Source organism: Lathamus discolor, chromosome 2, assembly GCF_037157495.1.
Source record: "Lathamus discolor isolate bLatDis1 chromosome 2, bLatDis1.hap1, whole genome shotgun sequence".
In the NCBI taxonomy this organism is placed as follows: domain Eukaryota; kingdom Metazoa; phylum Chordata; class Aves; order Psittaciformes; family Psittacidae; genus Lathamus; species Lathamus discolor.
Window position 1 is genome coordinate 146,619,249 of NC_088885.1, and position 21,135 is coordinate 146,640,383.

The 21,135-nt window shown below is 41.0% G+C and overlaps 1 protein-coding gene across 1 annotated transcript; it reads right to left on the bottom strand.

Annotated features, from left to right (window-relative positions):
- Nucleotides 1-214: 214 nt before the first annotated feature.
- Nucleotides 215-16,896, bottom strand: TNFRSF11B (TNF receptor superfamily member 11b). Its single transcript, XM_065668849.1, has 5 exons — nucleotides 16,667-16,896; nucleotides 6,825-7,194; nucleotides 3,048-3,242; nucleotides 2,511-2,735; nucleotides 215-1,343 (listed from the first exon to the last, which is right to left on the bottom strand). Exons 1-5 carry the CDS (start codon nucleotides 16,694-16,696, stop codon nucleotides 955-957), a joined length of 1,209 nt encoding a protein of 402 aa, XP_065524921.1. The 5' UTR covers nucleotides 16,697-16,896; the 3' UTR covers nucleotides 215-954.
- Nucleotides 16,897-21,135: the final 4,239 nt, after the last annotated feature.

Consider the following 21,135-nt stretch of genomic DNA (forward strand, 5'->3'; position numbering starts at 1 on the left):
GCTAGAACCTTTAGTGCTTTTCACCTTCTTTTACACCTGTACAGTGACCATGAAAAGCCAGTGCTGGTCAATATTTACTTGGCTCACATATTAACTACAAGACCAGACAGGGAGTAGCAGAGAGCCAAGCCCAAGATAAGGTGCGAAACCCACATGGTCTGTCTTCATTGTTAGTTCCTACTTCAGAGCTAAGAGTAAAACACCAGTCGAAAAGTAAACTGAAAAATTTAATTGTTTTATAAAATAAGATTATGAAATTCTATATAAAAATCCAGCTTCTTAAATATGGTACATTCACTTCCTCACAGAATATTTAAATATTCAGGTCATTTATGCTATATTTTCACTGTATTTTAGTTAAAATCATTGGATAAATTAAAACGTCCCTACCAAAAGATACCACAACTTATACAAATAAAACTAAGCAATAATACTTCTTTTAAATACAAAACGTAAAGAAATTAATAACTCTTAGAGCATGCTACAAATTTTTGCCAGAAAAATATATGGGATCATTTGTGTTTAGCTAGAAAATATACAATGTGCTTTGCATTTCTCTTCCTAAAATTCAGTCTCATACAATTTCCATTTAACTTAATAAATATGTACAACAAAAATGTTTATTCCTCAAAGAATATAAACAGCAAATACTGGAGTAGAGCCTGGTCTGGCATTCTTTTCTCATCTAGTGACTGTAGTGGGGCTTTTCAACTCTGAATGTGCAAAAATGCAGAATCAGACTCTTAGTGTTACCAACAGGTTAATAGCTTTTACAAAAGTGATTTTGTCTAAAAGAAAAAAACCCTCCAAAAACACTGCAGAAGATTTAGAGCTATTCCAGTCAGGCATTTCTATAAATAGTAAGACGTAACATAGGGAAACAACGTTCCAGTTTAATTACTGCTGGCAGTAATTAGGGAAAAATAGTCAGTGGAGGATGAAAAATATCTTGAATTACACACATCTTACTTTCACTGATTTAACTTGGTTCCCTATCATTTCCAAAAAGAGTTTCTGGTATAATCTATACATCGTAAATCTGTGCAGAAACTTAATCACCTTCTTCAGACTTTGGATGGTTCGTTTTGGAAAGTGATATGTTTTCAAGTGCTTCAGTCCATACATTAAACCCTTAATGGTGTCTTGGTCACCATTCTTTATCCTCCACAGATTGAGAAGCTTCAGAACTTGCTCTGTGGGTTGACATAGTTTCATTGTGCGCTCGATATCTTCCTTTCCCACTTTCTTGCCGGGTAAGCTTGCCATCAGTGTGTTGAGATGTTCAAAGGTGAGGTTTGGGTGGCCAATATGCTTTAAGACAGTGTTTTCACAAAGATCAATATCTATAGAAAGTAAAAAGGAAAGAGACGTAAGTACAGCACATTACAACTTGGCCATGGCCTGCCAAAAACGTTCCATAATTTCAAGGTGAAGATTCCAATTTTTTTTTTATTTTTACTTTATTTCAAATAATTATGTAAGCAAGGCCTTTTTTTTTTTTTTTTTCTTAGGGTCCAATTATGAAAAGCACTCGGAGATTTAATTAACTTTGCGATACAGACAGCCCCAAATTGCAAACAAACTTCATAGCAAGTGTTTATTGCTATATGCTGGTTCCATCTATCTTGTGAAATGTTTTATGTATGTGGTAGGACTCCTAATATTTGGTTCCAGTGAATGAAAATTTTGCTGTTCTCCTTCAGAAGTCTAGGCAAGCTTTGCTAAAAGAGTCACTTTGGGTTTTGAAGTATTTCACACACTTCACAGTCCCACATGAGCATGCATACTAAACAGGAGAGGGGAAGAAACCAAACAATTTCTGCAGCATTTTCCAGATCTATTCTGAGTGGACAAAAGGTCATTTGAATGTGGCAGTTTTTCATGGTAGCTTACATGGAAAGTATTGGCCTGACTGTCATAAAACCCTTGGTGTTAACATTGCAGCACTGTTTCACCTTTGACACCTGCCTTGGCAGATTCAGCACAAAGCAAGCGGTGAACTGGCATGACAAATAGGTACCAGCAGGGAAGAAGAAGGGGAAGCCTGTCAGTATGTTCCTCACTGCCATGCATACCCCGTTCCGTGAATAGATGGCCTAGTCTGAGCTGTTGGTCTCCACAGAAAACAAATTGCACTCATTTGCAGGCATCCAACTCCCTCTAACCTCAAGAGCCACTGCTCAGATATAACAGTGGGAAACACTTCCCCGCTTGATCAAAATTCTTCCTACATTGTTCAGTCTCAAAAGGGGATCTTGGCTGTGGCACCACACATACTCCCAGGGGGGCTACAAGTCCAGGGAGAATTCAGTCCTCGACTGATCAGGGGAAGCTGAATTCTCTTGCTGCTTCCCCTCGATTTCACTGTATTTACTGCATCGATAAAGCTCAGCCAAGCCCTGCGGGTCCTCAGAACACAACACATCACCAGGAGGTATTTGATCCCAAGCAATCTTTAAAATGCCATTTAGAGGATTTCTTTCAATATACGTGCTATCAAAATAAGGTACCTTGAATGATCTTCTTGACCATATCCTGTTCTTTGTTTTGCTGCTTCCATAATTTCAAAAGCTGGAAGGTCTGCTCTTGAGAACTGTGCCTTTGTTTAATCCTTTCAATGCTTTCTGTGCTAACCTTTGTCCCGGGCAAACTCTCTGCTAGTATGTTCAGCCAGTTAGGTGTAAGCTGAGTAGGAACAGCAAACCTGAACAAAGCCTCCTCGCACAGGGTTACATCTGAAATGAGAAAGGGAAAAAGAATGCATGAATTGCTCTGGCCTGTTGCCTTCCCTGTCTCAGAAAGAAGAGCAAGCAGCAAGGATGGTAAGGAAAAACACTTCAAAACCAAACTAAGTGGTATTCATAGCACTGCTGCTCTCTGTGCTTGAGTTTGATTCAGTCTGACCTACAATAATTAAAACTTTACTATGGCCATCACCATAGCAAGCAGATGGCAAACAAGCTAGATATTTGTGCCAGAAATGCAGATAGATTCATCTTAACTAAAAGGCATGTTTTGAAAGCACTCTTCCTTAACAGGATACATACCTATTCCACATTTCTGAGGTGTCGTATCTGTATTTTCCTGACAGATGTTGTCACGAACTGCATTTCCCTTCAATGCTGTTTTTAAACCCAGTGCACTGCAGTTTGTGTGCTTTAGACAGGCTGCTTTGGATGATGTTTCATTTGAGAAAAATCCTTCTGGACATCTCTTACACACAGTGTCACTCTCCGGGGTACCTGTGGGAACAGGAGGGCAATGCATCCAATTACATATAACCTCAACTGTGGAAAAAGCCCCAAGAATACACAAATAAAACCAAGTATTCTTCTCCAAATTGTCATTCTGCTTTTCGCGCTTCTGGTCGATGAAGGCATCACATTTAGAAGAAAAGAAACAAGCCCCACTCTAATTTTTAAAGACAAAAAAGATTCTTTAAGGGAATGATGCTCCTGCTGGTGTCACAGAGTGAATAGTACTTACACACACTTGATACCAACTTTAAAGTCAGCAATTACTGATTAAATCAGTAAGTTGGTAAAGTGATACCTTTAAGTCAGTGATTCCGTGAGTCTATTCAGACATTACATGATGTCTGACCTTCATCCTTGAACTGTATGAATATTCTGTAAAATAGTGGCATAGGAAACTGCTCTAAATTGTACTCCAGAGCATCTGCCCAGAACTTACTCAAACAGGTTACTTTACTTCTAGCTAAAAATATAACCCCATAACATGTTAACTAAAGGCCCTCTGTAAACTAATTTCCCTTCTCAAATATTAAATTATACCAGAAAATGAAATTCTGGTTATATTTTTGAACTTTTTTCTGGGCTTGAATAAAATGTTATTAAAAGCAAAGAAAGTAGATTGTCCAATATAGCAAAAATACTTAACATCCATATATATGTTTTGCTTGGAGTTTTGCTTTCATAATGCATAGTTTTACTATGATACAACAACAGAATGGCAAGATATGGTTCTATGACATTGACAAAGAGGAAGAAAATAAATGCATGACTTCTGAAACAACACAGCCTAACCACCAGTGTCAGGAAAATAACAGTCCCAGTAATTGCTGTATATTCACTTTTAATTCATCATTATTGACCCAGCATTTAAGCAAATGCCTAAAGTATGATATCTAATATTGCATTATTGAACATGAACTTAAGCACATGCTTAAATATTTTTTTTTTTAATAATGGGAAACTACATTTGAATAAGAAAATGCCTCCATCTAGTGTATTTTGGAAGTATTTACATGTGGATGCTTATTTTAACGCTAACTTTTAAATAAATTTTATTTATTTTAGGCATTTTCTTAGAGAAAAAGTGTACAAATCTCAAGTATTCAACCAGCTGTGAAATAAAAAATAATACTTGCATACACCTGATCTAGCACTGCTTCATCAGACAACAAGTGAAAACCAAGGAACAGTTTTTAGTTGCTGGTCATCTGAAAAGTCAGAGACCCTGTGTCCTGCTACCACCTCACCCAAATCCTCCACACTCTGCAGCAGTGTCCAGCCTGCAGCACCAGTGTCTGCCCTTGCCCTCCGTTGCACGAGTGCTTCTGCGGCTCTGGGCTGTACCGAACTCCAGTCAACACCCGCACCTGAGCTGGCAGCAATCAGCTTTTCTGGGACACTGGAATTTTTAGCATTTTTCCCTGCTGCAGTCTCGCTGCTGTTGTGCCAGGGCAGAGAGGAATGGGAAGAAAGGAGAGTCCCTGCAAACGGTGCGTCGTTCTGCTCAGAGCTTCCTCTATAACCTTTGTGGCACAAGGGGGAAATAAGCCAGGTAATCCACCAGTGTTCTCAGGGTTGAGCATAAAGTCACCTCCCAGCTTTACCAGCTTCTTCTTTGCTGCTTATCTGGCTGCTTTTGTTAAGGGCACAAACTGCCGCAGCCCTTCCACCCATGCACCGCTCCCACCAATTTGCCTGAATTCCCCCCTTCTCTCCAGGGAGCCAGCATCTGAGAATGGAGCTGCCTCGTAGCAGTGCTGCTTCCCCAGCACATTGCTGCTAAAAACTGCTATGTGCCAGGCCAGCTGCTGCAGGAAAGAACAAAGCCTTAATCTGCACTCACAAAAGGGGACTACCGAAGTAAAGTGATCTGCCCAATGTAATCATGAGCAGTGGGGAAAGAGATTGCTAATGCTTTAAGCTCTGATGAGACACTGGACCACACCATCTCCCTGTGTGGCAGTGGAAGCATAATTTTATACAGTTAGGTTTTATTTCACCTGAAATTGCATCATTGGAAAGTTCAAGGCTATCATATGGCCAAAAGAAAAATATGGTCCATGCTTATTAAATTCTCAGCCGATGCCTCACCTCAAAACTGACTATTGACACAGGGGGATGCAATTATTTTTACAATGTTTTCATTCCTCGTTTGAGGTCTGCTTGGGTTTAGCTCGTTCATTCTGATGGTCTTTTGGAAACCAACTTTCCAATAAATTACACCATTCAACAATTTATCGTCTTCCAAAGTTTGTTTCGTTTTGGACTGAGGGATTCATATTTGTCTGCCATGGTTTCACTGTGCTCACAGGGATGCAGCATGCTGGTTGCTCAGACAATTTATACTTCTTTGTTCATCTCCCAGTCTTTCTGGGAACTTTGTTTCTGGCCCCTTTTGACTTGCTGCCGAGGTGTGGTGGAACCTCATTAATCCAAGCCCCTGGGTATAATAATTTAGGTTAATGAAGGTTTATAATACAGAAGTGTGGCAGCTGCCAGTGGAAATGATTAACAGTTGGCCAGGGCATCAGAGTATTGCTCAGTTAGCCAACTTCTTAGGGACTAATGAGCAGCTACAGCAGTGATGTTACTCCTTACGTCAAATTGTTCTCCAATGAGATGTTCATAACCCAAGAACCCAAAACTCCCAACCTGCCATTCTTCATAGCAAGATGTATGGGCCAGCCCTAGTGTTTCTCACTGTATAGATGTAACTCCTAGGGAAGTAATGCTGTAGTCTGGAGATTGGTTGCCTATGGGTTTGTGTCCAAGGCACTTTGATTTCCTGTATTCCCTTCCTCAGTGCTCTTCTCCGGGCAGTTATCAATCTCTGGTACAATGACAGAATACAATTCTTACAGGCTATATTAAATACTGGAGCTAAACCGGGATGTGACATTTACCAAATGGTAAAGGACGTGTTTTGTTTTGAGAGAAGAACTTATCATTGGTTCAACAATTTATGTTGTCTTAAATGAAGAATACACTCCACCAAAAAGAGCCCCACTAGACATACAGCACAATGCCAGCCTGGTCAACAATGAAACGGTTGTTTGTTTGATAGCAACAGTTTCCCTAAGAGTTCTACTTAGGATGCTGGTAATTAATTATTACCACATATTGCTGTGATGCTAGAGCTATATTAATATTGTTATAATTATACACTTGGTGTCAAACACATAGTGCTCCTGGTGTTTGTCAAGATATACAGTTGCTTGAAACAGATTTCAAAATGAAAAACATTATTATTCACACACACAAATACCACATTCCAGATAATGTTCCTTTAAAAGAAGCAATCCATCATGTTTCTCATTAGAGTGCAATTTGCTACATTTGCTCCTGCCATTAAGTTATATATTACAGTAGGAGCAGGGTATTCCACTGAGAAATGTTCCATTGGCTACAGCCCAAATGATGCAGGCTAGGAACAGGTTCAATTGGCTTTACGATTTACTGTTCTGTAATTTCTTCTGGATGAGCCTCTTTCCTAATCTTATACCTACCACAAGTCATTGACATGCAGTCAAGCTCTAATTAAATCTGTGTATATTGACAAGCAGTACGTACCTGGCTGTGCAACGCCAAACCCAGGAGGACACTCTGTGTGCTTTAAACAAAACTCCAGCTCCAGGTATCTGCCTTCGATGCACTCGCAGACACGGTTCTGTGTGCTGGTGCACTCCTGCTTGATGTACTGCAGCTCTTTGCAAACGGTGTTGCAGTACTGGCATTCATCGTTGCTGTTCCACTCTTCGGCGTAGTACTGGTCCGGACACGGGGCACACTGCGTTGGGCGGGTGGCTGTGCAGTGCTGCTTCACGTAGCTCCCGGGAGGGCACTGGTCACACAGCAGTTGGCGAGATGTCCCTGGGTCGTAATGGGAGTACTTGGGGGGAGAGTCATCCTGGATGGTCCACTTAACAGAAATGTCCAAGAGCTACCAACAGGAAAAGAAAATATTGCTTGCTTTAGTGATGGGGAACGCCATGACTCACAAAGAAACCCCCATTTCAATGAGTTTATGAGTCTAATCATGTCGCTATCTTCAAAAAAAGGTTTGTGTTAGCTATTTATAAAATATTAGCCAGCTTCCGGGCTCTCCCGAGTCTGTCTTAGAATGGGAAAATTGTAGGATCTTACCCAGCAATTATTCCAGACCTACATACTTCCTTGTTCTCCCAGAGATGCAGATCCTATTCTCCTCCCATTTACACCCTTCTAACATCACTAGGCAATGACTTTTTACCACTTGGCACCAGAGAATCTGGCCTGTTAGTTTCATTGGTAACACGCTTGATGCACAGCAAGGCTGGGATAATGCACTCCAGCGTTCTTAGGCATCAGGTACTTCAGATGTAAAAGAAATGGTATCTGGCCATAGAAATCTGAGCAGTGTGCTGCACGTACTGCAGGTATGTTTCAAGGTGATTCCTTACAATATCTTTCCACCAGCAGTGAATGGCTGTAACAATATAGATTACTTTTAATGCTTTCTGTTTAATCTTGTACTGAAATACAGCAGTTCTGGGGCAGCTAGGTCAACTGTGAAGATGCAGCTTCAGGCAGAGGAAAAGAATTCTGCAGTTTATGAAGGATACATTAAGGTCTTAATCACAAGAGTTGGAAGAGGCCAGGCTAATGCTTTCAATTCCTATTGAATACCACAGCCTTGCCTTGCGGCTGCTGTAAGGACCTTCTTTGGTATGGATAGACATCATAACACTCCTGCTTCCTGCAACAGTCTGCTTTGCTGGTGCAATTTGGGATGACCTGCCCTTTTGTAAAGACAACCTCCATATTAGACCATTTTGGACTTGTAACTGAAAACTTGGCTCTGTGATTCCATCAGCCTAGAAAAAAATATTCTCTTGGGTTTACTCCTCATGTACTGTCTCTAGCCCCATGGGGTCTGCTGGCAGCTCACTCCCACCACTGAGAACCCGGCTTTGTCCCAGTGCTATATGACCAATGTGCCACTTCTCTTCTAAAACTTGTATGTTTTACAACGATGAAGTAAACTGGCTCTGAATAAAGATCTTTTTCTGTGTATCCATTCGAATTGTAGATCCAACTGGCTTGCCTTTGTTGCTATTTTAATCCCAGTGAGCTAATGCAGAGTTGCCAATTCAATTTCAAGAACGTATTTTCCTCTTTTCCAATGCAGATGTCCCCGAAGTATAAGTGGAATGAACTCTTTTTATTCATTCAGACTCTATATTTCCTAAAGAGGCTTCATCTAAGGGCCTCACTTCTGCCACAGCATAGCACTTCTCAAGTGATCGTCTTAATGTTGGAAAGTACAGTTTAATCATTCCTCTCGGTGTTCACACAAAGTAACAGTGGATGCCTAAATTAGGAACTCTTAATGCTTAAGAAAATATTCTTAAATGCATTCTGTTGTCTGTCTGTGAATTCACTTACATATATCTATACTTAGATAGATACATTGAAGAATGAAATGCAGATGGTATAGATATTCCCCACAGCCTCTTCTAGTTTCCCTTTACTAAATCCTGTAACTTGTCCAATCTGTGATTTCTACACATGGAGATCCCACTTTCCTTTGTGGTCTAATGCACAATCCCTTCCATTGTGGGAAATTCCTTATTAGTCACTGAAGTTTGATGTACCATTCCATTTTTCTTAAATGACTGTATCTCTTTCATGTGATCTATTTAACAAGAGGGTGCAGCCCATTCTTAAATAGTGAATGGCTTTCTATTGATGCAAAATGCACCCACCCTTAGTAAATCTACAGCTTTGACTGTAGTAATAAGGAAGTCCTGGTAATCCCATTAATTGTTGATGCGAACAGTCAGGTTTTCTGTGACGTTTTTAATTCAGTAATAGGTAAAGCAGCATCCCGGAGTCCAAGATTCTCATGGGCACATGCATTCCCTTCCTTCACAGAACATAACAGACCGCAACATGTGGTGCAGATGCTGCAGAGACAAGCATCAACCCATGTTTCATGCAGATGTCTGTCAAAACCCAAGACAACACCCAACACTGGTGTAAATCACTGATGTGAAAATGATTAGGGACAGCAACCAGACATGCAGGCAGCACATCCTCCTACAGAAATGCCAGTTTTTCTGCTCTGCAACGCATGGCTCACAACAAATCCTAAGCTGTTACTGCAGCAGAATCTGCTCCTCTAGGTCATGCCTCTGCCCTTAGTGACACATTTTCAGATGGTGAACATTTAGGTGGACCATTTCATGACTGTTCAGCTCCCCTCTACAACATGCAGGAGCAAGAACAAGAAGATTTTCTCTGTTTTCGTTGCTCAACTATTTACATTGGAAAACATATATGAGGCAAGTGAGAAGTTTTGCTGCAGGGGATGATTCAGCATTAAAAATAGTTCAGATTCAATAATGAGAGTATGAGAACATGGGGTTTTGTTGACAAAAACGGAGGCATTCACTTCCTGAAGAATCTACAGCTACGTGAAGCAAGCCAATAAAATCTGAAAACAATTCAACACAATTTGAATTGATTCGAAAAATTGAGCAAAAAAATATGTGAACAATATGTGTGTGAAAGCATGCGAAATTTTGCCTTTGAAAGTACCAAAACTATGAACTATTAATGGCAACCAGAATACTACTAATCTAAATGAGCATAACCAATGACCATAATAATAGGATTAATAAATCAACATCACTAAAAGGACAATCAGTCTTTGCATTTGATATTTTCATTGTGTTTTTAAAAGAAAAGCACATCACACCTGTCTTCTCTTCTTTCCCCAAACTACACCTTTATACAGATGCTGTAATCAATGAGATCAGTGCCTGAGCCCTATGTATGCAGGATCCAACTCTTCTATTTACTATACAATTATGACATAAGTTTCTTCAGTCAAACTAAAGCTATAAATGCAAACAATACCTCAGTATTTTAACAGCACATTTCATACACCCTTTTCAACATAGATTACCATTACTGTTACTGTTTGACTACTAGGATACTCTTAGTACAGTGAGCTGTGCAACTCATTGCCACAGGACATTGTAAATGGTTGAGTCCAGAATGTTATCTGACATAGTAATGGAGGAATACAATAAAGGGTTATTAAACATAAACATCACCTTTTGATCAGGAAATCCCAAACCACAAATTGCTTGAGTCTGGAGGAGTGTTTTGAAAAAATATCGCTATTTTTCTGCCTTTTTATTCCATCTCCTCTATGCATCAGTTATAAACCCCTGCCATGGACAGCATATGGGGCTTTTTAGGGCATTTTTTTTAGATTCTTTTTTTCTTACACCCAGTACAGCCATTAGTATGTTGTCACATCTCCAGACTCCAATCCCCAGTACCACACTTCATCATAACACTGCTGTAGCTCCCTTAGTAATCCTTATGAGAATAGACCTGCAGGATAGTCTTCTGACAGTCTGACTGAAAACACCTAGCACACATGGGTAGTCTGAATATTAATATGCACCTGCAAATCATAAGTTATCCTTGAGCCTACATTGAGTGCCAAAGTAAAAGCAATCTATTTTTCAGAAGGTTTGTAAAAATGAAGGAAGAATGGTGGAAGGTAATGATGTATAATTTTAATGGTTTTACTGCAGCATCTTGGCACAAACAGAATGAAAAGACCATTTCTGTTCCCCAGCTCACAGAATAAGCTAGACAGGAATGTCACTAAATTGTTCTTTCTCCTGGCCTAAGACATGTTAAATTTGTGCTTATATTAGCAAGTTGGATCACCTGCTACAGCAGATTTGTAGAGCGAAACAGATGGTGCCAAGCACCTGACATCCACATTATGCACGATTCAGAGGGGGTATTTTGGACTAACTTCAGTCTGCTCTCATTGACTGAGCATGCATTAGTGGTTACAGTGCATCTGGTGCCTCTCTGGAGTCTATCTCTGGATTTACTTTCATCAACCCAGTTTACTTTTGTAAATCCTCTTTGTGCACTCCAAGTCTGCCCTGATGTGCAGACTAAAATATAGTAACTAAGGATGGTCAGGAGAAGCCTTCAAAATCACATTCTCAAATCAAATCAAAACGGTAAGTAAATGCATTTTATGTCATTCCTGACTTTTTTTTCCCTAAACTATGCTATGACCAACTTGGTAGCATATTGTCAGCCACATAAAACCTCTGATTGACCTGAATACTTGTGCTTAAAGTTAGGCTATGTACTAAACACCTGAATCTCTGGTGTAAGAAATAGCACCATTTGAGCACATGGAAATGCCTTGATCAGAGCTCACTAGTTCTGAATATTGGTTGTCACAAAAGCTTCACAGAAAGAAGGCTTTTTCCTATAATCGTGCTGGCACTGGCTGTTTTGCTCTTTTGGAGAAGAAGGCATGTTCCAGTTTGAAAGGAGGAAGAAACTAGAAGTCTGGCTTCAGTTTACTGGAATCAGTAGAGGCAATGAGCATGTTCACCCTTTAACCCTTAAGAAACTGAAGCTGGAATCTATCAGTGCTACACCTGGCCAAAGTCATGGATTTGTCATTCAGAAGATTGAGTAAAATCCCATTTGTCCTTGTTTAGCAAAGGTTAATTCAGCCTGTAAGAGGTTCAGAGAATGTTTAGAAGGAAATAGAGAGCTTCATCGTGAAGAGGATCTTGCTCAATAGCTTGGTGAGTTAAAACAGAGCGTATAGAATCAGTACAGATAGTGAAGACACGGAGGGAGAACAACTTTCTCCATTAAAGGATCATGTCGGCAAATGAGAAGGGGATTCTCTCGTCAGAGGAAGTTTGGGAACAGCCTTGTACTAAGAAGCAGGTGCAAGAAACCCAAGAAGTTTAAATATAGCTCTTAATGTACTTCTGAAAGCAAATACAACATTTGGTTTCCTGGAAGAGGTGAGGAATGGACTGAAAAGATCTACGGAGTTTCTTTCAGTTTAAAACCCTGAGCAAAGCCTTTATAACCCAACACTGATGGAAGCCAGTGATACTTAACAGCTTGTTCTTCTCAACAATTTAACCGTTAGTCTCACTCAAAGTGCACTCAATTGCAAATGGTTTTCCTAGGGGTAGTGAAATGCAAGACAATTAAAATAAAACAATCCCAAAGGTTGAGTTTTTTATTCTATGTGTATGAAATGCTATCAGTAACAAAAAAAAAAAAAAAAAAAAACACAACAAAATAAAACCAAACCAAAATCTAGTATCATTAACTAAAGCTATCAACCTATTGGGTGAAATTCAGTTCTAGTGTCATGGGTTCAGTTCTGAAAGGACTGGAAAACTCAGTCCTGATCCAACTCCCTGAGCCAAACCCTGGGTACTGCTCAGGATGGATGTCTTTGTGTAACTACTGAAATAAAAATCTAGTATATGTTGGTGTCATGCAAGTAAATGGTGAGAATTCACTCAGAATGAGTTACCCAAGGTTAAAAAGCAATTCTTTGATTGTGACACTCAACACATTAGGCCTGAAGCTGTATTATTCCATACCATCTTTATGTCAGTATACACAGTGCTAACATAAAAGGCCTTTGCAGTCTATTTGTTTGAGCCCTTAGAAGATGTGTTTGGAAGAGAGATAATGTGATTGTAAAATTTCCTTTCAGATCTTGGGCATGAAAAAGTACACGCCCTTTTCTTTCATGTTTAAATGTAAGGCAAAGAGCCACTTGCTTTTTCTTGTTGAATTAAAATGAACTGGAAGACAAAGCACATGAAGTAAAAATCCTTCAAGCATCATCCACTTAAATCACTGCTTTGTGAGAGAAAAGAAAGTGGCTTTTTAGCATATGAAAATATTATTGTATAGCTTGGCTTTGTGGTTTTTGGTTGTAGACCAAAGGAGGATGTTTAATTTGCTGAGAAAGATAAATCTGTTTCTGTTTCGCATTCCACAAGTATTCCGAAGCATATTTTCCTGCGTGATAAATAATCATTCAAGGCATCTGTCAGATTGCTCCTTGTGTTTGCTTTGGGTTCAAAGTAAAACCTCACGACTCTCCTACTTTGCTTTCTACACAAAATATTTGAACAAAGTTGAGGCAGGAGGCCTTCACTTGCCCTCAGCCCTTAGGCAGAATGCCTCATAGTAATCATGCACAGACCCCCGAGGAATCCCAGTGGCAAAATAAAGCACTTAATGATACTAATGATGGCATCCTGTTCAATAGCTTGTCATATCAAAACAGTATCTCTAGATCCAGTGCATGACAGCGTCATGCTGGATCAGATCCACGGCCGTCTACTGCAAATAATCACTGTAAAATATTTTTCAGCTAGGAAGAAATGATTCCCACCCATCTGGGAGATACTCAGCTCTCATCCTTCTCCTCCTCTCACTGTTCTGGGTTGCCCCATGCAACCACAGAATTCAACCTCTTTGGGCCAACAGCCACGCAGCACTGCTTGTCCCATGAGTTACTGCAGACTCAGAGCACAGCCCAGACAAAGCACCTCTTGGCAGATTGCAGCTAAGCACCAGGAACACAATGACAGCTGAAATGGAGCTGTTTTCACTGATTTGAGTTTAGTTTATAAAGCTGTTCCACCATTCTGCCAATTGCTTCAATGCAATCCACTCACTTGGGGCATAACGGTATGGATGATGCTTTATAAAGTGGAGGATGCTCTTTTACATAAGGAATATGACTAACGACTCTTCTGACTGACCTCCTGAGCCTAAGAAGGTTGGACCAGATGATCCTTGAGGTCCCTTCCAACACAGTTTTCTACAGTTCTATGCTTCTGTATTTGAAACCGAGGCTATCAACCACTGTCTTCATTTCTCTGTCAGCAAGGCAATATGTCAACAACTCAAACCTCACGGAGAATTTATGAGCCACAAAGTTGTCATTCACAAAACAATTTAGGAGTCTAAACTACTGCTTCATTTTCAGTGCTAGGAAAATGACATTCATCTGAGGAACAGTTTTACGTCTTATCATAGATGTGCTAAACTGGAAGTCTTGATATATATATCAGTTACATTTGCCTTGAAACTTGTGGAGGAAGAAAGCAGAAAAGACACACCAGCTACTCACCAAAAGAGGGGTCTTATCCATAAGTCATATTTTGGAACATTATTTGCCAGCATGACAGCAAGATTTAGAGCTAACCCAAACCTGGGATGTTACCAGCTACTGTTACCACCTGCAAGGCAGACTTACTACAGTCTGCCTTGCACTGAACAGAATTACTAACGAGTGACTATTTAGGTAAACAATATGACCAGTATTATATGCAAACAGGTGTTTTTCTCCAGGAGGAGCTGGAGTAGTAAATCTACTAGCATACAAGTTCAATACAGAAGGAACAAAATGGAAGATTCTGTGAGATTTGAAGAGTGGGTGTTCTTTAAATTGTGACAATAGGTCTTAAAAATCCTTCTGGTAACCCTGGTGCTTTATTTTTAACCAACACACATGCAGACAGTCAGAAAGAAAGTCAGACAGAAAGATAACTCCTACCCTCGCGGGCTGCAAAGCCACTGCTGCCTACACACAGCAACCCAACAGGCAGGCCAGAAAAAGCATGTCACATGCGCCCGGAGATCCAAAATAGAGAAAGGTCAAGTTTAAGGGTCAAGATAGTTACGTGACAAGTAACAAGAGTCAGCTCTGGGGAATTTCTTTCAATTCAGTCTGATTTCATAACGCTTGTCTGTTTGTAAGCAGTTCCAGTGTTCCAGCAAACAACACGCACATGTGTGCACCACCACAGCAGGTCCGCTTTCCAGAACCTTAGCAAAGATGCCCAGACTGAAAGTACATCGTGTCCAAAAAGTCTTTTTTAGCTATGGTGTCTCCAAACAAGGTTTAAGGTATGCGAGCCAAACGCATACAACTTTGAGTTGCTGTTGTGCATCCTACAAGTGTTCTTATACAACAGGTACTAAAACTACATTTCTGAGCTCTAGCACATCTGACAGTACTTAAACTTCACTCACAGTACTTAAACTCCACCATAACTTTAAATAAATTGCTTTTAAATAATAATAGGACTTGACTGATGAAGCTCTCTGGTATGTACTCTTGCCGTGGTCATATTTCAGCTCCAAGACTCATCTGCCAGAGGATTATGCTGAACTTCACTTAACACTATTACTTTATGGGAGAATATGAACAGGCACATTACATTTAATCAAAATCAAAGCCTGATGTGATTATTTTAGGACAGCCACAGAGAAGCCAAGCTGATAACAGGCTGTTGCTGAAATTCCCAGATTAACTTCCCGTGCTTTCAAACAGATGAAGAAGGCACAACATCATACATGAGATGAAAAAGTTCTCCTGTGTTTCGGTTTGCTGACCATGAGTCTGACAATTTTTGCTTCCTTTGCACCGTGAATTACTTCGGGTTCGTTTCTCAAAAAGCCCTTTCAGAAAGTTGTGCAGAGAGTAATAAAGCCGCATTACTCATCGGATCCTGGAAATCTCGTTGCATTTATAAAGAGCTTTCAAAATAAATGGATCTCAGTTCTAACGCTCTGCCACAACATTAATGCCACTGTACTCACCAAAACAACCCAGGAGCAAGTTACTGCGCAGGCAGGCATAACAGACTGCTCTGAATATTCTTTTGAATGTTTTTCTTTGAATGTTTTCTCATCCAGAAGATGAATTGCCTCCCGATAGAAGTTGCACGGTATCTGTCTGTACGCAGGTTTTAATTAATCCGATATCAGACACAATTCCATAAGGCTAAATGGATTAAATGACATTTTGAAAGATTTACTGCACTTCTAACATCTCTAAATTTGCATCTGGAAGTATCTTGCTAAATCACCAAGTAAACAAAAACTTATTAAAGCAGGGGCATATACCAGATTTAATAACACAACTTTTCCTGTAATAGCTACTGACACAGCTACTAATTCATCACTTTCTTGCACATAGAGCTGAATTTTCTAAGCCAAAACAAGCACCACATGTGTGTGCTTTCTTTAATGGAGTTCACAGCAGTTTTCCTGGGTAAGAGAGCTAGCCCAGTGTTTGAGATACTGATCAGTGCTGCTGCAGCAGAGATTACAGAGACAGGCAGGGATGGAGCTTTTGTAACAAACATCTCAGCCTACAGCTTCTAAATCCGTTCCTAGATTCAGGGTTTTGTGTCAGCCTGGTTTGATGAAGCCTCACAAAAAGAGAGAGGAAGATAGGAAAAAAGGCGAAAGAAAAGCAAATCATTCCACTACCTTAAGAATGGGATGAAAATCCCTGCTGCCTCTCTGGAGCTGGACGTGTCCATCGCACTCCAAACCTCACCAGGAAAGCTTGGTGTGATGAAATGAAAAGGGTTTACCAAGAAAACGGAGAGGAGGCAAAAAATCCCCAACCAGAAAAAGAATCCCCCCCAAAAAAAAACCCCAAAACAAAACCCCAGAAGAATGTCTTTACAGTCTGCTCTCTGAAGCTGCAATGCATCTTAAAGCCTATCTACCTCTCTGAAGGGACTTACCACAAGCGTGCAGCACAGGAACTTGTTCATTGTGGTCAGTGGAAGAAACCTCAGCGAGCTGGGAAATCAGGCAGAGTCAGCTCCTGCTCCAGTCTCCTAGCAGCCTGCTTACATCGCCCAACATTAAAGACACGATATATATATAGTCCCGGTGTAACAGGAAGCTTGGCTCAGCTTTGATCACTCATTCCCTACCATGACCAAACTTTTCTCTCTTGCGCGCTGTCTCTCCCCCCCCCACCCCCCTTTTTTTTTAAGGAACCTGTAAAACTTGATGACTTAATGGAACCCTTTGAGTGCTGTAACCACAGACTGGAAAATGCAGGAGGGAGTGTCAGGGGCTGGCCAGGGGAGGGTTTAATTAGGCTCTGTCTGGCTGTCTGGCTGGGCCCCCCCTCCCCTCCCCTGAGCAGCTGGCTTGAAGGGGAGACCCATGACCCAGGGATGACAGCAGCTCCCTCGGAGTCCCAGGCTCATGGGAGGCAGGGTTAGAAATCACTGCTGGAGGCTGAGCGCCAGGGCTCTGCCGTTTCCCAGGAGGAAGAGGGCTCCTCCGGCTCTGCTCCCCAGGGGTTTCCAGGATTGGGGCTGGCTGCGAAGCAAAGGCCAGGGAGGGGAGGGCTGAGGGGAAGGAGGATCCGTGCTCGTTTCCCTTCCCTGCTGAGGCAGGAATGCGAGGAATGGCCCCACTGGCCTTGCAGCTTGCCAAGGCAGGTCTATGCAACAGGATGGATGTCCTGCTGCCTGGGATGGCCCCCGGACATCGCTGGCCCTGAGGAGCTTTGTAAGGAGGAGCGACCTGTGGGAATGATATGGGGCTTTTGCATGAGCAGTTGTGATTTTCCAGTGACATTCAGTGCCTCAGCAAGTCCCTGGCCATGGGAGAAAAGCCATCAGGGCCCCTTCTCCCGCTTCCAGCTAGAAGAGGGCATTCTTCTAAAGCCTGAAGGATCAAACCTTAGGGGGACCTGTGTGTACCAGGTGTGAAGCTGAGCACAGCTTTCCAAGGTACATACACATATTCAGAAAGTGACTATGGAAGGCTGTGGGATCCTGGGGTAGAAGCCAAACCCAGATGTGCCTTCAGATTTTACAGATGGTTTTCTCTCCCTTTTCACAGGCCAGACCAAAACCTCAGGTCTGGATATTCCAGCTGTTGAGCATTTGAAATCTGGGGCCCACACTGGCTCTGGGATGTGCAGTTTTGCCCCTTGAAGTCACAAGGCTGTGCAGGATTGGCAAAAGAGTGAGGTGGAAAAAGCCTGCATCTCGTTTCACAGAAATTGAGCTATGCTAAGTCAGGAAACCGTCGTCTTCAAGGAGGACAGCCTCACACATTCCTCCTTACACATCTGTAACCGTTTGAACACCCATTAAGCAGAACCTGAGATTGAAACAGATGCTGATTACGCTTGTCAGGATGATGGAAATTCAAGACACTTGAATTAATGATGAGTTCCTTGTAAGAGGTGATGTGAAAACTGTCATGGAAACCCCACCACCAATGGAGTATTGCTGGCATCTGTTGGGTAGCAGGCACCACTTGATTTGTATTGAACCTTGAAAGGATGCTGTAACTGTTCCTGTAATCTTTTCAGAGCTTTTTAATACTTTACTATCTATTCTTATATATATTTATGAACATACTGCCCAGATACTGTACAGTAGTGCCAATAAACAAGACCTACTCCTACATTTCTACACTTCTGTTGTGGGGTAGGGAGAAGGGCTGGTTTTGAAATGACCATCATTGCCCATGTCAGGGTAGTTGTACCTGAGTATGGTATTCTCCATATAGGGACCGACTTTAAATGTCAACCGGAATGCTACAGCAAGTCCCTCAGCAGGACTTATTTAAACCAAACTAGCTCTAACCCCTTAGAGGCTAAGAGCTGGATATGGCTATGTGTCACTTCTCCTGATTGGGAACAGCAAGCTCCAGTGTCAGCTCAGAGGTGCCTGGGACATCGGTGAGGCTGATTGCTTCCTGCTCAGTTACAACACAGAGAAAAGCACCATGCTCATAGCAAGCTCCCCGTGTTTAACTGAAGAGCTTGGATTGGGCTGGGTCTTCTCATTGCTGGTGCTGGCCATAAATACACAACGGCTGATTCTCTAAAGTAATAAAAATGTGGCTCATAAGCCTGTGTTTAAACAGGCTAAACTGACAATATTATACATATCAGGATTTTCTAGAGATAAAAACATTTTATACCATGAAACAGACCAGAAAACAAATTAAAAAGCCATTAAGATTCTTCAGCTGAAAATGTGGCTATGGTTAAGAGTGGCATTTTCTTCAACACATCTGTTTTGTGTATATTTGTGTTCCGAGTTAGGTTTGAAAAGATGCCTGAAAAGATGTTTTACTCCCATAGCAGTGAAAAAACTGATACAGTTTAATGAGAAGAAAAAAGATCCTCCTTGAGCTCATCCAGTTCAGTGGAAGGAGGCCAAGGTGTATCTGTTTCAGTGAAGATATCAGGTTTGGACGGATGCTAAGGAGACCGTCATCTTAATGACACATGAACATGAAAGTTTCAACTATCTAATCTCTATGGAGTCAGTGGAGCTGGCTGCGGATGTTAGGAAGGAACCATAGAGTTGTACTTAGCATGTTTGATCTGGAAATCACAAATGGACAATAAATACAGGATCCCACAGTGCCATTTTTAGTGTCACTTTTCAGAGCAGAACTGTGCTTTAACAAGGTTTAAACTGCAGTTTGAATGTTTTCACAAGTGCTTTACAGCGTTGCCACTTTGCCTTTGGGAATTAGTTAAGATGTGCTTTCCAGAGCATGGAATCATAGGACAAGGCAGTAAACCCTGTAATAAACACTTGTCCATGCTACAACCAAGCTGTTCTCAGCAGTGTTTAAAAGAACCACGTTTGTGACTATGTGCCGTAACAGCGAACGGACACAGCCTGAAGTTATTTTGTTAAAGTTATGTTCCTTTGGTTAGTCGTTATCCATAATAGAGTTTACAAGGTGTAACAGGAAAATAAACTAATAAAAAAAAAATCAAGATTTCTTCTTTTACTAACAAACCTAAAGTGGTGAATGTAGGCATTAAGCCTGTTCCATGTTTCAGGAATATGACTAGCTTGTTTTAAAACTCAGGAGTTTAAAGTGATGCAGAAACAGCCCTCTAGTTAACCGGAATGGTTCACTGCAACTCGTAACAGTGCTGGAGAAAAAGGACAGCTTTCATTGGGCAGACTGAAAGTTACTGATACCACATTGCTTTCAATCTGTAATGACGTGCTTTTGGTAGGACATCAGCTTATTGATTCAGTTAGTGGTCATTTTTCCAGACAGGTATTTATCTTTCCCTGTTTTTTATCCTCACTATTTGTATTGCTGTCCTGGATGTTATGATTGTTATAAATCTATTTTTGTTCCCATGCATCATTATAATCACCAGGTCTATAAATGGCTTTGCTCTTTCAGCCTGTCTGCTATCTGGAAAAACTCACAAGTCCAGACCAGTGAGTTGGTGCTGGCAGGTGAACGCTGTGTAGCTGAGTCATCGCAATATATCAGTGTGATGTTTATTGAACCCAAGCAACAAACAGTGGGAAGACTGTGGCTTCAGGCTCGGAACTCAAAGTTCACCACACATTGCATTTAGAGAACACTCAGAGCTTCGTCATTAACAGATTTCTGTCAAACTAAGGGGAAGAGGGATCTCGAAAAGATCGATTGCATCTGAAAGCAAACATATTAGTAGCTACAAGAAGGCAGCAATCTGGCATTCTACCATGCTGTTACAGCAGTCCCTTAGAAATTAATCTCTCTCTTTAAATTGTGAGAGCTGATGATCTGAACTAGCCTGGGAAAACTTTGAAAATGGAGGCTTAAAGAACCCCGGTAACGTGCACAGTGTAGTGGTGCAGGTAGCAGGAAAGCATGTTCAGATTTTGTCGGAGTAGGAGAAACCCCCCTGCAGATATTTCCCCATCCCTTTTCTTTCATATAACTCCGAAACCCTGGGGGAAAGGTTTCATGCCAACATATACTGAAGGAAGAGAGAAGGTATTTAGCTAACAATGTTGTCAAAAGAATGCTTATAGCCAAGTGCTTATCTTTGTTTTAACTGTGTGGCTTGTTTTATCTTGTAAATGCTTTTGTGTCATTTCTCTTTTTTTGATTGAGACCTTGGCTCATTTTATAAATCCGATGCAGATACAAGGTGCTAATGTACCAAAAGGGAAACCTCGCTTGTCAAACTGTGTATCCAGAGAAAGAAAGATGGAGCTTGTCCTACCAAAACAAAACTGGATTTGGATTATAGGATTTGAAGGTTGCAATGGAGGAACTGAAAAATTAAGAGTCACAGAATGTGTATAGAGTTACCAGCCATAAACAATGGAATACAAACATCTCCTCCAACATTAAAGTGAAGACGGCCATATGTTCGGGCTTGCCTACTTAGGGAATTAAGTCAGTTTGTGAATCTGAGAAG